Genomic DNA, 17,026 nt, shown 5'->3' on the forward strand with positions numbered 1-17,026 from the left:
ATGTCATTAATTACTCACCCACTGTGTTCCACACCTGTAAGACCTTCATCTCCAACCTTAGTATTATAAAGCGACGAGAATACTTTTTGTGTGCCTAAAATAATAAAATAGCGGCTTTATTCCTCTGAGCTTTGAAGCTTTATGAATCATGAAGCAGGGTTTTGAAATCACCCATCACTAGATATTGTGGAATAAAGTCACTATTTTGTTATTTTTGGCGCACAAAAAGTATTCTCGTTGCTTTATAATATTAAGGTTGAACCACTTTAGTCACATGAACTGTTTTATGTTTTTAGTAGCTTTCTGGGCATTGAAAAGGGGAGTGTTAATGCTGGCGATGCAGGCCTCACTGACCCATCGGATTTTATCAAAAATATCTTAATTTGTGTTTGAGGATGAACAGAGGTTTTATGGGTGTGAAATGACATGAGGGTGAGTAATTAATGACTGAATTTTCATTTTTGGGTGAACTAATCCTTTAATTCAGTTTCAAATGCTTCACAGAAAATGCTTGTTTCAGTGATACAGTTAGGAGGTATTGTTTCTGTTATTTGCCACTTGGTGATTGACTTTTACTTCAATTACATTGCACTATTTCATATTTATATATGTCCTTTTTATAAGTGAACAAAGTGAAAAAATGGTACTCTTCTTTGTGCTACTGTTTGACTGATCAAAAATTATTCATAAGTCAAAAAAGTATTAAAAATACATTAAAACTGTAATATTGTGAAATATCATTATATACCCTTTCTATTTTAATATTTTAAAATGCATTTATTCCTGTGATGTCAAAGCTGAATTTCAGCATCATTACTCCAGTCTTCAGTGTCACATGATCCTTCAGAAATCATTCTAATATGCTGATTTGGTGCTCAAGAAACACATTTCCTTTTTATTATCATGAAAATGGTTGTGTTTGTTAATATTTTTGTGGAAACCATTATGTTTTTTTTCACGATTCTTGGAATAGAAAGTTCAGAACAGCATTAATTTGAAATAGAAATCTTTTGTAATGTTATAAATGTCTTTTACTATCACTTTTGATCATTTTTAATGCATCCTTGCTGAATAAAAGTATTATTCTTTAACAAATATCATACTGACACCAAACTTTTTATAACAATACATAATATACAATTATGTAAATTAAGTTAACAGTTAATTTAACATTGAAACCATTATTTAAAACCTTTGGGCAGAATGTAATTTTGTTTCATTTAATTCTCATAAATGAGAAACTATTATGTGTTAAAATTGAATGCCAATAAAAATGTGTTTAGAGGACAATTCAGCACATTTTCTTTCATTAACTCAAGAAAATGTGTATTTATTTTTAAAATTTAATTAATTAATTTATTTGATATATCAATAATTTATTTTATTTATTGACAGCTCCAATTAATTTTTGAGGGTTAAATCTGATAGACAGCATCTGTATGGTGTCCATTTAACAAAAGCCAAACTTACCAAGCCAGAATAACTTTTTGTAGAAAACATACAATACGCTTGCAATTACAATGGTTAGCATGTAAAAGGATCACTTATCACTTTGTTCAAAGTTAAATTCAGTATTTCAACTTAAGTCATGACAATGTAAATCCGGTAACTTTCACATGACACATGCAAGGATACCAGGAAGATAAATGGCATGACGATACATAAACCACAGTTTATAAGGAGAAAACTCAGTTAATTTAGAAAAACTATTTTTACTGAATAATTTGTGAAAAGCTTTACAGAAGCTTCATATTTCTGCTTTAAACCCTTCAGTCATCCAACAGACATCCATTGCAAGTTCATTACTGAGCTGTTTTTACAAATGAGGGACTACATTTTTTTTTTCCCTGTGATAATCAACAGCCTACTGCAGACACTGACGATAGAGCTCAAGTCATATTTTTTACTTTTTTTCCCCTTTTTTTAATAATTGAAGGTATTTCACAAAGGACATCTTGAAGACGGATGTAGATTTGTCCCTGTGTGACTTTTTGATCGGTTTACATTGCTCATTTCTGTGATTTTTAGTACTGCGGATGAGCTATCAATTTTAAAAGCAGGCCCATCACTCAAGCTAGCAGTATTAGATGACCGTGATAACCCACACCTCCATAGCGCTATCATTTCCTATAGCTGTCCATTATTCTGGGTTACTGGCTAGATTTTAATTGGATTGTGAGATTGATGCATACATTTAACAACTCTGCTCTCTCTGATATATATATATATATATATATATATATATATATATATATATATATATATATATATATATATATATATATAATATATATATTTTTTTTTTTTTTAATGTTGCCAAGTACTTTGTCTTTGACTGTCTGCACTTACTTGCAGTCATTTCAATCAGGTATTGGAGTCATTGTTACTGTAATTTACTTTGATAGGCCTCTCCTGGTGAATATTTAATAAAGACATTGACAGTCAAGTAAAATCAGTTTTGTAGCTCCCTTCTTATAATGCTTTCTCTCTTGTTCTCTCCCTCCCTCCAGGGCTGGTTCAGAGATGCGTGATCATTCAGAAAGATGAGAATGGCTTTGGGCTGACCGTCAGTGGGGACAACCCTGTTTTCGTGCAACTCGTCAAACAGGGTAATACCCCAGTCTAAGATGCCTATCTTTCTTTCTCCGCCCCCATCAGGTCCTGTGGGCATCTGTCGCAGAGACTCTCCCCTCCCCAGGCTGATATGACTTGGCTGCAGGTCAGAAATGGAGCTAATGTGCTCTGACCAGGGCCAATTAGAGAACACATAAAGCATCGTAAAGGAGGCTGCATACTCATTGAATAAAGTAGAAGGAACTATAAACAATCCCATAGACCTTAGTCAGGGTCTATGGGATTTTTAAATTTGAGCAAAATGAAAATGAGGCTGTGAGGGACTGAAGTACAGTCTTTTCAGTGGACTGTACTATTGTTTAACAACAAGACAATTGTTCAGCTTTTTCCACAAAAATGTCAGTAGACAAAACTCCATAAAATAGTTTTGAGAGTTGTGAAAATTAATTGTGAAAATGACCGAATGCATGTAAATCATACAAGTAAATTTCAATATGATGCCTACCCTGACTAAGGTATTTTATTTTATTTTATTTTATTTTATTTTATTTTGTTTTGTTTTGTTTTGTTTTGTTTTGTTTTATTTTATTTTATTTTATTTTATTTTATTTTATTTTATTTTATTTTATTTTATTTTATTTTATTTTATTTTATTTTATTTTATTTTATTTTATTTTATTTTTTTTTTTTGTTTTGTTTTGTTTTGTTTTGTTTTGTTTTGTTTTGTTTTGTTTTGTTTTGTTTTGTTTTGTTTTGTTTTGTTTTGTTTTGTTTTATTTTATTTTGTTTTATTTTTTTATTTTTTTATTTTATTTTATTTTATTTTATTTTATTTTATTTTGGTTTGTTTTGTTTTGTTTTGTTTTATTATTTTATTTTGTTTTGTTTTGTTTTGTTTTGTTTTATGTTGTTTGTTTTGTGTTTTGTTTTATTATTATCATTTTGTTGTTTGTTTTGTTTGATTTTATTTATTATCTCAGTCTGTATGGTGCTCCTTTAGGACGCAATGTACAATATTCTCTGGAACTGTGTCCTAATACACTCATAATTGTCTTCTAAAAGTTTACCACTTTGTTCACATTGTAGTGAACGAGTCAACAAGTCTGTAAGAGACAGTGAATGCTCGAATGCACAAAATGGATGTTTCATCATTTGCAAAATGACAGTAAAAACCAATTTGTGTGCAGTGTAAATGGAGCACATAAACCACATAGCAATTTGCTAAAAACCACCCAGAAACCCCTTTAGCAACCTTGTAGCAGTGCTCTGGCAACCACCTACCACACTAGATAACACTTTCATACTCATTGTAAAACTTCATAATCACCTTCTGTCTTTCGGTAGATGGAGCTGCCATGCGTGCAGGTGTTCAGACGGGGGACAGGATTATTAAGGTGAGACACTTGCAGATACAAGGTTATTATATGGAGCTGCCCACCCCTTCTCTCTTTTCACCACTGCATTTCTGCATCTGTCTATTCTGCCACCTGCTGGTCACAAAATGACCTCATGTTTGTGTCGGTGTAGGAGAACTTGCATGCATATGTTTGTATAGTTAGAGTTTAATGCAATTTGAATGCTTTTCTCCTCTGCTTTAGGTGAATGGGACCTTGGTGACACAGTCAAACCATGTGGAAGTGGTGAATTTAATCAAATGTGAGTATAAACCATATGCTTAGTTAAAGATGGACACCTCATGGTTCCACTGCTGACCCAAATTAATTTGTTCTTCACAGCCGGTTCATATGTGGCCCTCACAGTATTAGGCCGACCTCCGGGGTTGCCCCAGATCCCCCTCTCTGAGGTAAATGTGGGGCTCGGGTCACCGGGGTGTTTCGGGGACCCTTTTATTACATCTCCCAATTCTTACAATGCAGTGGAACGCACCTCCTCTCCTCTTGTACCATGGGTAAGCACCCAATACCTTCTTTGTTGTCTTGTTTTTCATTTGTGTTTATTTGTTGTCAGTTTACTTCCTCATATCTCTCCTCCAATTAAATTACGTATTCAATATTTATCATTTGCTCCTCCTTGTCATATCTCAACCCAACCCTACGTAGGAAGAGAACAGTGCTTCGCACAACCAAAGATTGGACAACAAGAGGATGGTGTCCAAGGAGCAACAGGACATGCAGGTCAGAATCTAAATATCAGACTTAAAAATACTGGTTTAAAGTAGACACATAGGCTCTTTTCAATGTCTGTCAGTAAAGTGTTACAGTTACAGAGCTGTATTGTTGCAGTATGACTTAAGTTGATAAGAATGAGGCCTTTCCTGTTGGGAGGTAATTTCGGTTCCAGTATAGCTGATAAGTAAGAGGGCAGACCTAAGTCCCTCCCACTATGTTTCGACACAGTGTAGTTTTACCACCTTCGTAGTGCTTGTAAACACAGATCTGTCATTCTGATTTTCTTGGAGAGCGACATAGAAGTAGACCTTTATAATATAATAAATAGAATCATTGGGTACAGAGTAGAGCAGCATGTCAGAGCGGTTGTTAGATTGCCTTTTGCCTTTTGACTGGAGTGTAAGAGGTCTGATTATATGGTATATGAAAATGTATGAAAATTTAACTGGAATGTAAGAGGCCTGATTATACAGTATATGAAAATTTCTCATTCTTTAGGGACTAAGGGAGGACTACAGCAGAACTCCTACAGCCAAACCACTACGGGACATCCAGGAAGCCAAGAAGCACATTCCACATCAGCAGGGCCAGCTCAACAGGGCTATACAAGTATGACATTTCTGACCAGTTGCAATGATATTCACATTCTAAACATCACCAACACACTGTTTGGAGTTGTGGGTGACCAATATAAATATAGATATATATTCATATTTATTTGAAATTGAAGCTTGAACTTACTAAAAAACAACTATTTGTAAACATTTTACAAGAGAGGTGCTGCAGTAATGTAAAATATGTGAAGATTTTATATATATATATATATATATATATATATATATATATATATATATATATATATATATATATATATATAACATTCTAGCATGAAAGCCTATTCTAGGAGGCCCCCATAAAACAAATTTGGAAAAAAAAAAAAAAACTTTGAAAATTGGCTCAATAGCTCCACTTAAAAAAATTATAGTTCCCATTATAGTAATTTGTTACTAGAATATAGGTTGTCAAAAGGCTGGATGGTGATAGTTAATGGCCAGTAGTGTGGTGATGCTAATCTATTGGTCTGATCGATATATCACCTTTTAGAAGACAATGATAAAATATGAATATTGTTGAATAATGCCATTGATCTGTGCTTTAGGAGGGTCTGTGTCTCAGGAACAGTGAAGATGGCTGTTGGGTGGATGAGAATCAATATAAGGGAGATTTCAGCCCGGAGGGTTTCTGGAGTGGAAGTTCAGTATCAGCTGTAAGTGTACTATGCGCTCTCTTTCTTTGAGATATCTACACTGATCTCAGTTAAACAGTGGCACTTATCATGAGTATACTCAATAGCACTTGTTCCTTTCTTCCCTGTGGTGTAATTAATTGTGTATATGGTGTGACAGGTTCAGCGCCAGTTCTATCCGGCCTCTCCAGAGAGCCAAAGGGACTCCAACTGTTCCAGTCCGAAGAGCACCCCTAGAGACAGCCTCAACTCCTGCCCATCCCCTGAGGTCGAGGATGGCTCTGACCTGGTGAGAACCATTGCTTTTGACAGACCTCACCATCTGATTTCAGATCAGCACAATTGTCAACCCTCTCTGCTTCCTGCCGTAGGATTCTCGTTTCCAATCCTCCATAGGGAGCCCACCCTCCCGCCTGGCTTCAGAAATCATTGCTGCTGAAGATGATGACTTTGACACAGAGCAAGAGCAGGTATTCTCAGTTCCTTTCCCTCAGTGTAGAAACCTTGATCTTGGTCACCTGACTCTCTAAACTGATCTGATGTGTTCCAGGTGAATGGCCAGTGCAGCTGCTTCCAGAGTATTGAGCTCCTCAAGACTCGCCCCGCTCATCTTGCTGCCTTCCTGCACCATGTGATCTCCCAGTTTGACCCTGCGCCTCTGGTGAGTTCCAGCAGTAATTAGCAGTGCTTGCTAAAGCAGGCAAGACTATTGCTATCGGTCATGATTTATGGTATCACCTTACAGACAATAAAATGGATGAAGAATCTAGGGCTGCCCCCGACTAAAGTTTTTTTCTAGTCGAGTAGTAGTCGTTCATTTAAGCCATTAGTTGACTGATTGCACGTTATTACTTAAATGTGTACTGAGAATACTAAACCGTAATGAGCCTTTAACATATATGCTTAAAATAGCCTATTCCACACTCAGTTGCGCACACAAAGCTTGCCGCAAAGCACCAGCAAAAGTAATGATTGTTTTGATAAATGTTTTGAGGGAAAAAAATAACAAGGAGACACTTTAATTATTTATAAACTAGTGTTTTCTGAATCAATGTCAGCTGCAAAAATGAAGTTGAAGATGCTGCCTCGCCATCTTCGCAGTATAGTGAACGTGACTATAGAGAGAAATGCACCTTTCATACGGATTACGTAAGCAGAGTGTATTTCTGTTTGATTTGAATTGATTCATTTAAAAGTAGACATTTCAAGCTTTCTATATATATTTCTTAGCTCTGTGAGGTAAGTAGCCTATACGCCGAGTTTCGGTTCATTTTTGAGATGTGCATCCTTTTTTTCTTTATTTTACAAAGGCACAATGTTTTATTGTTATTATGATTTTAAATAAAAGTAGACCATTGCAGTTTTGAATGATGAATGATGATTACTCTTATCTGTATGACCAAAAATGAGGGAGTATTTCAAGTTGTTTCCGCTGTTATCAGGAAAAATGCAAGTGATTGCGCCTCCATGTCGTGCAGTACTTTAGCTTCCACTCTCTGCACAAACACTTGGATATGCGCCTAATAAATGGCGCACATTTAAGGTTAACATTTAACGTTATGAATCCCGCTGAATCCCTCTTCCCTCCACAGCTCTGCTACCTGTACGCTGACCTCTACAAACAGACCAACTCCAAAGAAATGCGCCGCATCTTCACGGACTTCTTGACGTTCTTCATAGACCGGGGGGCAGTAAGTGGAGCTTTTCACACCTCATCCCTTCTCGCTCTAACCCGTCATTATCTACACTGTCTTGGTGTCATTTGGTCTGTGGGCATGTTGAGGCAAAAGCCTGGATCCACCCAGATCAACCGTGCCTTTTGTCCCGAGAGGTGTGTGGAGGGTTACTCCTTTCCCAGCACCCTCAGGGTCAGGAAGCAAACGCTCTCTCAGACAACCTTTTACCTCCACGGTCATCGCATGTTGTTGTTCTCAAACTCAGTGTTAGACTATGAGTGGGTGCAAGTCTTCCCTGCAGCAAACTTTGTTCTCTTTCTGCCAGATGGACGGGTAGTTCATTTGGAAAATCGTACATATATTTTTTCCCAGAGCTCAGCTGTTTTGTTACCTTGTTATTTTAGTGTTTGTAGTTGTTTTGCAGGCAAAAAAATAAATAAAACTTCTTCTTTTGTCAGAAACCCTTTTTAATTTTTTATTTTCGTTCAACAGAATCTGAAGGTCGCTGTGCCTGAATCCATCTCCACTGAGCTCGGTAAGCACAGTTAATTTTAGAAGCGTCTTAATGGAAGCACAAAACTCATTCTCACCCTCGCATTGTTGTTTCAACAGTCGTGTTTCTGTGTTCATTTCAACATCCAACCACATAATCATTTCTCAGCCCTCTGTGGGAAACCTGCAGTTGTTCTGAAGGCACAAATCCTGTTTAACATTCATGTTGACTCTCCATGTAATTATGGATTTAGCATCTGAAGCACTTGGTCACTCTGACCGTGTGTCATGTTGACATTGCTTGAAGAGACAACATGTTTAGCGACGACTACCCTCTGTATGGCCCAAATGAGCCGTTTCCTGTTGTTTACTGATCATAAACGGTTGCGTTCGTGTGCCGTGTCATTTGACCCCATTTAGATTGCTTAGTAAATGTGTATGTGGGCTGATTTGTCCTTTAAAAGACTGTAAAAACCTGACATTGCCTAGATTGTTGGATAAGCTAAGGGTCTACATGAGTACAATGACTCAATTAACTTGCTATATGATGCTTTGATTAAAATGTAAAAAATGCGAAACTAAAAACAGTAAACGTGTAAAGGTGATGATACGTGGGGCAACTTTTTGAGCAATGTTGCTGGGCAATGTTGCCGTCAACCTGGTGAGAGACAGAGCAACTAATTAGGGCATTGGAAAGTTGGCAGCAACCAATCTAATGGATCAAATCTATTGCCAACCCAATAAATACTTTATTATTAAACACTAGTTATTTTAACTTTTCAAATATTTTCTTCATTTTTATTAAATATAAATGCCTTTCCAATCGATACGTGATGGGAAAAGGGAGAAGAGCGAGTTTGGCAAAAGGTGAATATGAACCCAGGTCAAAACATCACGTCAAAAACTACTTTCTTATGCCGTACTCCCTTCAGCTTACGCCACTGCAGACGTTAATTGAAGCTCGTCTTTTTAGCATTTAACTAAAAAACCAAATAAACTTTTCCTGATAATTTACTCACCCCCATGTCATCCAAGATGTTCATGTTTTTCTTTCTTCAGTCGAAAAGAAATTAAGGTTTTCGATGAAAACATTCCAGGATTTTTCTCCTTATAGTGGACTTCAGTGGAGCCCAAACGGTTGAAGGTCAAAATTAACGTACTTCCCGTTTCCGCATTCTTCAAAAAGCTTACGCTGTATGTCCTACGCCTTCCCTATACTTACGGAAAAAACGAAACTGGCGCTGCATTCGTTCCGTAAGTAGAATAGGAAAGGTGTAGGACATTCAGCGTAAGCGTTTTGAAGAATACGGAAACGGGAAGTACGTTCAAGGCAATATTTTGTGTTTATAGAGCATAAACGGTTGTATTTTAGTAGAAAATGACTGATTGTTTCTCTAGATAAGACCCTTATTCCTCGTCTGGTATCGTTTAAAGCCCTTTGAAGCTGCACTGAAACTAATTTTGACCTTCAACCTGTTGGTAGCCATTGAAATCCACTATAAGGAGAAAAAACCTGGAATATTTTCATCAAAAACCTTAATTTCTTTTCGACTGAAGAAAGAAAGACATGAACATCTTGGATGACATGGGGGTGAGTAAATTATAAGGAAAAGTTTATTTAAAAGTGGACTAATCCTTTAAATTGGACATCTGTTAGTATTTTAAGCATTAAATGATGTAAATTCCTTGTTTTGGTTTGACACATGACAACTTACCAGCATAAAAAGATAAAGTTCACGCTCCTTTTCTTCGCTCCACTGCCGCTGAAAGGCCGCCATCTTGTTTGAAATTTTCCTGAAATCTCCAAGCCGGTCACATGATCGGCTGCTAGCATTCTAATTGGAGGATCTCAAAAAAAAATCTAAAGTACCCAGATAGAAATTTGTTGCTCATTCTTAATGGGAAAATGCCCACGCAACATTGCTCAAAAAGTTGCCCTGTGTATCATCACATTAAGATTACTCGTTATTTTTGCGTATGTGTTGTCAGAGCGGCGGAGACCAGAACTGATTCCTGAGGAATTACACAGGCAGTATATACAGACAATGCAGGAAATGCTCCTTCCTGATGTTCAGAGAAACTTGGAGGACTTCAGGTCAGGAGTATAGACATTCACCATCAGAGCTATCCTGTGATCCACATTGTTCTCATTCAGATTGACAGTAACACATTGACAGTAACACCTTCAAAACATCCGCATCCACTCTTACAGGCAGAAGCGCAGTATGGGTTTGACCCTGGCTGATGTAGAACTGTCTCGCCTGGACTCTGAACAGCTGGCTGCAGAGAGAGAGAGATCCTGTGCTGAAAACATCCTCTCCAAGATAGATGACATTCTGTGAGAATCTCACACACTCCATATTAGGGCTGGGTGATTATGTTGAATAGTAATGATAAATGTCCAGTGATTTTACTGACAATATTCAACAAGTATACTTTTTATTTGACCATAAAGTTTCCTTAAGATCATGACATTAGATTAGTTTTGTGATCTTTCATAGTATTGATGGGACAGCTGTTAAAAATATGTCTGATTAAATCTCGCAAAAAGGCTAATTTGAACCAATAACATTTATTCATAAATATGTTAAATAGCAAATATTATATGCATGTCAAATTAATATTTTGTGTTCAGTTTACGTGACAAGTTGCCACATAATAAGTGGGATAATTTCACAGTGAGGCCTGCTGACTATACCCTTTCCTGTAGCATTGCCGCACCCCCCTTTTTATAACTCCAGGCCCCCCAGTTTTGAACCACTGCTTTAGCCCTTTTATTTATTAATTTCAGAGCAAATGCATAAATATAAATATCATCCAGCCCTACTTCACATACTCAAGATTGCCTCCTCAATGGCTATCCTCCATCTTTACACGTGTCTCTCTTTCAGGTCGACTTCACAACCCACAGAAGAGGAGAAATGGTGAGGCTTTTTCATGTTTTCCTCTGGCAAACCGCATCCATAATGATCGACAATAAAGACATTAAAGATGAGGGTTATTTGATCGTGCGTAAAGACGTTGCATTGGATTTGTTTGTAAATTGTCAGCCTGGGGTGCCAGCGCACTGACACTTGACACAAATGCAAGATGCTGCAGAACAGAGCGACTTAATGAGATTTCTAATCTTCATGCATTTCCTAGTCCTCATTTACCATAATGTAGGCAAACATATTTGAGATGCCATATGGAAACACCACAAGCCTGTATGATTTATGAATGTACAGCACATATGTGAGAAGATAGATGGGGAACTCGTGTGCGTGTCCATGTGAGTTTTGTGACATATGGCAGAAGGCACAATAAGATAGGAGTCATGTGGAACAGAAGGAGTTGGCCACATGGAGCCAACAGCACTCAACAGGCACAACACAACCCTCAGAGACTCAAATCTAAATTAGGAATTTAAAATACTTTGATACTCAACGCTGTGCTCTAGTTACTGAAGTTGGACAAGGAGTGAGAAAAGAGTCAAATTCATCCCTAAAACTGAGTTTTGTCTCTTCCAGCACCACGATACAGTATGTGATCTTCATGTACATGAAGCATCTGGGAGTGCGGGTGAAAGAGCAACGAAACCTGGAGTCCAAACGAGTTCGAATTAATTTCCTTCCTTCCAAACTGAGGGTATATGCTCGAACCATTTCCATCTGCCTCAAATTTTTTCACATTTCAACCACATAACTTTGTTCCAAAACCTAGTCAGCTGCCTTGCTATCTACATACAGTATGCAATTATGTGCAAAGGATACAGCGAAACAAAACCCCAGTCACGAATTAGAAGTCTAAAACGTTTAAACTGCGAGGGGCGTCTAAGCTTACGCTACTCCTACATCCTGCATCATGCTTGCACAGTATACATACGGTTGCCTGCCAGAAGCTATTTATTTTAGATTTTAAAGTTTTAAATATGGATATTTTTCTTACAAAAACCCATCGTTTCATTTCAGAAGGCCTTTATTAACCCCCTGGAGCCGTAAGAATTATTTTTGTGATGGATGGATGCATTTTTTGGGCTTTAAAATCTTGCCTCCATTCACTACCATTATAAAGCTTGGAAGAGTCAGGATATTTTTAATATATATTCAGATTGTGTTAATCTGAAAGAAGATAGTCGTATACACCTAGGATGGAGAGTAAATCATAGGATCATTTTAATTTTTGGTGAACTAACCCTTTAAGTTGCCTTCGTGTCCAGAGCACACTTATGATGTCTTGAAATGCTTCCCCTGTAGGCACTTTACTAGGTTTTGGAACAGAGCAATTATCTTCTCAGTCTTTCCATGGCAAAGCCGTTACCCTGAGGGTAGTTGTTTTATCCTTCCTGAACAGAAAAGCAAAACAGAAAAGGAAGGGGAGGAGAAACTGAAAAGACCTCGCTTCCCCATCCGGGTTCCCCCGCGGTGGCCCAGTCGCATCGATTCAGTACCGTGTAAGTCTAAAGAAAAATTATACAACCCGCAGCTATTTAAGACACTTTTTTTTCCCATAAGGCTTTGAACTTTTTTTTTTTTTTTTTTTTTTTTTTTTTTTTTAATCCATCATTAATTAATAGCTGGTTTGAGAAAATGTACCAGACATATCATACATTGTTTACCAGCCACAAAACTATCCATATATTATTGAATTAAAAACAGGCATTTTAGTTTATTTAACACATTAACATGTTGAAACTGTCTACATTTGTTTAATATGTTCAAGCTATACAGGTAAACTGAATTAAACTAAAATGAGGACACATGAATGTCAGTCATATTTGTTGGGTCCCTTTGTGAATATTCATATTTCACATTTTACAATATAATGTTGTAATGCATAAATGTACTTACAGAGTTTAAAGTGAATGATTTTAGTTTTTAGTGCTTTACTTTTGATGTATTTACAAAAAATTGACAACTTGAATTTTAATATCTGCCACATATATACAGTGCTCAGCGTAAATGAGTACACCCCCTTTGAAAAGTAACATTTTAAACAGTATCTCAATGAACACAAAACAATTTCCAAAATGTTAACAAGACTAAGTTTAATATAACATCTGTTTAACTTATAAACATGAAAGTAAGGTTAATAATATAACTTAGATGACTTATTTTTCAGTTTTACTCAAATTAGGGTGATGCAAAAATGAGTTCACCCCACAACAAAAACTACTACATCTAGTACTTTGTATGGCCTCCATGATTTTTAATGACAGACTGTCGTTTTTAATGACCGTCTTCTAGGCATGGAATGAAATGAATGGAGTTCTCATGGAATGAAGTTGGGGACATTTTGCAACATCCATCTTTTTCCATTCTTCAAGAATGACCTCTTTTAGAGACTGGATGCTGGATGGAGAGTGATGCTCAACTTGTCTCTTCAGAATTCCCCAGTTGGTGTTCGATTGGGTTCAGATCAGGAGCCACTGAATCACTTTCACCCTGTTCTTCTTCAGAAATCCAACAGTGGCCTTAGATGTGTGTTTAGGATCATTGTCATGTTCGGAAAAGTGCACGACGACCAAGGGCACAGAGTGATGGTAGCATCTTCTCTTTCAGTATAGAGCAGTACACCTGTGAATTCATGATGCCATCAATGAATTGCAGCTCCCCCGACACCAGCAGCACTCATGCAGCCCCGCATAAGGACACTCCCATGGTGCCACCACCATGTTTCACTGTAGGCACCATGCATTTTTCTTTGTATTCCTCACCTTTGTGACGCCATACAGTTTTGAAACCATCTGTTCCAAAGACATTTATCTTGGTCTCATCACTCCAGAGTATAGAGTCCCAGTAGTCTTCATCTTTGTCAGCATGGGCCCTGGCAAACTCTAGATGGGCTTTTTTGTGCCTGGGCTTTAGGAGAGGCTTCTTTCGTGGACGGCACCCATGCATGCCATTCCTCTGCAGTGTACGCCGTATTGTGTCACGGGAAATAGTCACCCCAGTTTGGCTTTCTACTTTAGATAACTGCAGCGAACTTGCATGCCGATTTTCTTCAACCCTTCTCATCAGAAGATGCTCCTGTCGAGGTGTTAACTTCCGTGGACGACCTGGACGTCTCTTTGAGATGGTTGCAGTTCCATCTTTCCATCACTTCCATTTTTTTTTAATTTTTGTACCCCTTTTGCTACAGTATTCTGACTGATAAGTAAAGCTTTGCTGATCTTCTTGTAGCCTTCACCTTTCTGGTGTAAAGAAATTATTTTCTTTCTTGTGACATTTCTCTTCCATGTTGTGCCATTGCTGACAGCATGAAATGGGAAGGGGTTTTAACACACTTTTAATAGTCAACTGTCTGCTGGACACCTGTGTAATGAATAATTACTCACCTGTGGTTGAATTCTTGTTAAATTAGACATTTGTAGTCTAAAAGTTAGCTTTGCTCCAGAGACTTTCAGTGGGGTGTACTCATTTATGCATCACCCTAATTTGAGTAAAACTTAAAATTTTGTTCTCTAAGTTATATTATTAACCTTACTTTCCTGTCAAGTTTAACAGATGTTATAGAAAACTTAGTCTTGTCAACATTTTGGAAATTGTTTTTGTGTTCATTGAGATATTGTTTAAAATGTTGCTTTTCAAAGGGAGAGTACTCATTTACGCTGAGCACTGTATATTGTTTTATTTTAAATTGTAATAGTATTTCACAATATTTTATCAAAGATTTTGATCAAATACATGCAGCCTTGGTGAGCATAAGTGATTTTCAAAAACATAAAAACATCTTACTGACCACAAACTTTTGAACAGTAGTGTTGTTAATGCCAGGCCTGAAAGCTTGCGATTTCTGGCTGTTTTTAAACGCTGAAGACCTGTCCTCATTTTGCTTTCCTTCCTCTGGGTGGTGAAAGATTCATATTGATGCTGAATCTTGTTTGGTGTGTGTTTGAGCAGCTGGGAGGGCCGGGGACAACATCAAGCAAAGGCCTCAGAAGCAGATGTCTCAGCCATCGATGGGCGGGTCAGACCTGATAGAGGGTGGACGTTTGCGGGGCAGTCAGTCGAGTGAGGGCTCAGACCTCTTACAGAGCCCAGGATTGATCACCTCTCCCCCCTTCAGCGCCTCTTATAGCTCACCAACAGACCCCTCTCTCAGGGACCCAGAGTTTAGTGAGTACAGCATCTCCATCTCATTCATCAGAGCAATCTTTCCTTTCATTTCCCGGGCATGCTGTCTGAGACTGAGACTGTTCTGTGTCCTCAGATATGAGCCCATCTGCAGTGGTTCCCCGGCTCAGTGATGGGGTGCAGTCAGGAGATGTGCTGGACAGCATCTACCCGCCCTGTGACTACATCCCATACAACATGGACCAGCTAGATGAAGACAGAGATGGAGACAGGTGCATACTTTAAAGCTTTGCAGCAAACAATATCCGTTTCTTTTATCATTTCAGATTTATTTGTAACATAGTATCTCTACGCGCAGTCACATTTATCATTGCTTAGTAAAATTCAAAAAGTCCAGCCATTTTAGTAGCTATTGCATAAGGGCGAAAAAGTTCCTCAGATTTTGCTCGTTGCTAATGTGACCACTCCTTTAGTGTTTGATGCTAAAGCACGAGTAATTCAGCTTCTGTTCTCACTGTGTTAAAGGCCGGGACACACCAACCCGTCATCAAAGATCTAGTGGCAACTGAAGCCGACGGTGTTGTCGCCTCACGTCGGCTGCTTCGGGGAAAAAAATATGTGCTTGAACACACCGAAAGAACTTCAGCCGACTGTCAAATAACACATGCACTCTGCGCTTGCGTATAAAGGAGATAACTGTCTATTTAAGCAGATATATTTGTTTATATTCGTCATTCAAAAAGGGAAAGCGAAACTAAGACTGTGTGTATACAAACCATAAACAAAGCAGCGCTTGCTGTCTGTGCCGTCATGACTTATTTGCTTGCTTTCATAACTTTTGCTTATATTCTTGTGAACTGTCTCGTTTGCTATACTGAACAGCCAATCAGAGCTCTCTCTGTCTCTCCGACGGGCCGACGCCGATTCGACACGTTAAAAAAGGCCGACAAGGACCAAATTCAGCTAAGAAAACTTAGTCAGCCGACGCACAAAAACTGCCCGACGGCCGACCGTCGGCTTGGTGTGTTCCGGGCTTGAGGATGCATGGTATATCAGTACCATATCGATTATTGGCAGATTATTTATTTATTTTTATTTTTATCGGTATCTGCTGATATTGGATATTTAATTATGCATGCTCTTTTCCACTATTTTTACATTTTGAATACATTTGCCACTCATCTCTTGAAGAGGTCCTATTATTCTTTTTTACATTTTCAACTTTCTTTAGTGTGTATTGTTATTGTTTGATTATGAAAAACATCTGCAAAGTCACAAAACACCAAGTCCGCTCCATAAGGAGTTATTTTCTATATCAGTAAACACTGTTTCTGAAGTCCCTAAAATGCCTTAATTGTAGCCTTGAGTTTTCTTCCAGGTTTCCAATATTCCTCGTTTAACCCTTATATGGTGTATGGGGTCAACATGACCCCCAATCTACTTTTCCTTATTTAAAAAACATGGTTCCCTTCATCTCAGTTGCATAAAGTTTTGTGATTCCCAAACACCAAGACAGTAAACAGGAAAATGTGTGATGAAACTTACGGTTATTGTAAGTGCATCCATTTGACATCCAAAACATGCTCAAAGCAATTTGTCAAAGTCAAAACACACTGCTCACAACACACTGCTACATTTACTAGTAGCATTTAAAAATGAATGATTTTAGTTTTCAGTGTTTATTTTTAATTTAATTTGACACAATATAGTAATATCCGTCATTTATTGGCTATTAGCCATAACATATTGGCCAGGATTTTTATATCAGTCACTTTTTGTCATTGAAGTGGGCATGTGTGTGTACTGTTTTCCAGACTCCTTGATGTGGGCACACCTAAACTCAGTAGAAGGTAC

The 17,026-nt window shown here is 37.7% G+C and overlaps 1 protein-coding gene across 3 annotated transcripts in view; it reads left to right on the forward strand.

Annotated features, from left to right (window-relative positions):
- Positions 1–17,026, forward strand: part of arhgef12a (Rho guanine nucleotide exchange factor (GEF) 12a) — a 59,017-nt gene that overhangs the window by 24,875 nt on the left and 17,116 nt on the right. For all 3 annotated transcript variants that reach the window (XM_048160080.1, XM_048160079.1, XM_048160081.1), the window contains 20 exons: positions 2,511–2,609; positions 3,919–3,968; positions 4,173–4,230; positions 4,311–4,483; positions 4,635–4,709; positions 5,202–5,312; positions 5,863–5,970; positions 6,110–6,238; positions 6,321–6,419; positions 6,500–6,610; positions 7,542–7,640; positions 8,118–8,160; positions 10,107–10,212; positions 10,330–10,455; positions 11,009–11,041; positions 11,627–11,744; positions 12,450–12,549; positions 14,999–15,214; positions 15,309–15,444; positions 16,987–17,022. In XM_048160080.1, coding sequence (XP_048016037.1) covers positions 2,511–2,609; positions 3,919–3,968; positions 4,173–4,230; positions 4,311–4,483; positions 4,635–4,709; positions 5,202–5,312; positions 5,863–5,970; positions 6,110–6,238; positions 6,321–6,419; positions 6,500–6,610; positions 7,542–7,640; positions 8,118–8,160; positions 10,107–10,212; positions 10,330–10,455; positions 11,009–11,041; positions 11,627–11,744; positions 12,450–12,549; positions 14,999–15,214; positions 15,309–15,444; positions 16,987–17,022 — 2,026 coding nt within the window. The remainder of the gene's footprint in view (positions 1–2,510; positions 2,610–3,918; positions 3,969–4,172; positions 4,231–4,310; positions 4,484–4,634; positions 4,710–5,201; positions 5,313–5,862; positions 5,971–6,109; positions 6,239–6,320; positions 6,420–6,499; positions 6,611–7,541; positions 7,641–8,117; positions 8,161–10,106; positions 10,213–10,329; positions 10,456–11,008; positions 11,042–11,626; positions 11,745–12,449; positions 12,550–14,998; positions 15,215–15,308; positions 15,445–16,986; positions 17,023–17,026) is intronic.

This window comes from Megalobrama amblycephala, linkage group LG16, assembly GCF_018812025.1.
Source record: "Megalobrama amblycephala isolate DHTTF-2021 linkage group LG16, ASM1881202v1, whole genome shotgun sequence".
NCBI lineage: Eukaryota > Metazoa > Chordata > Actinopteri > Cypriniformes > Xenocyprididae > Megalobrama > Megalobrama amblycephala.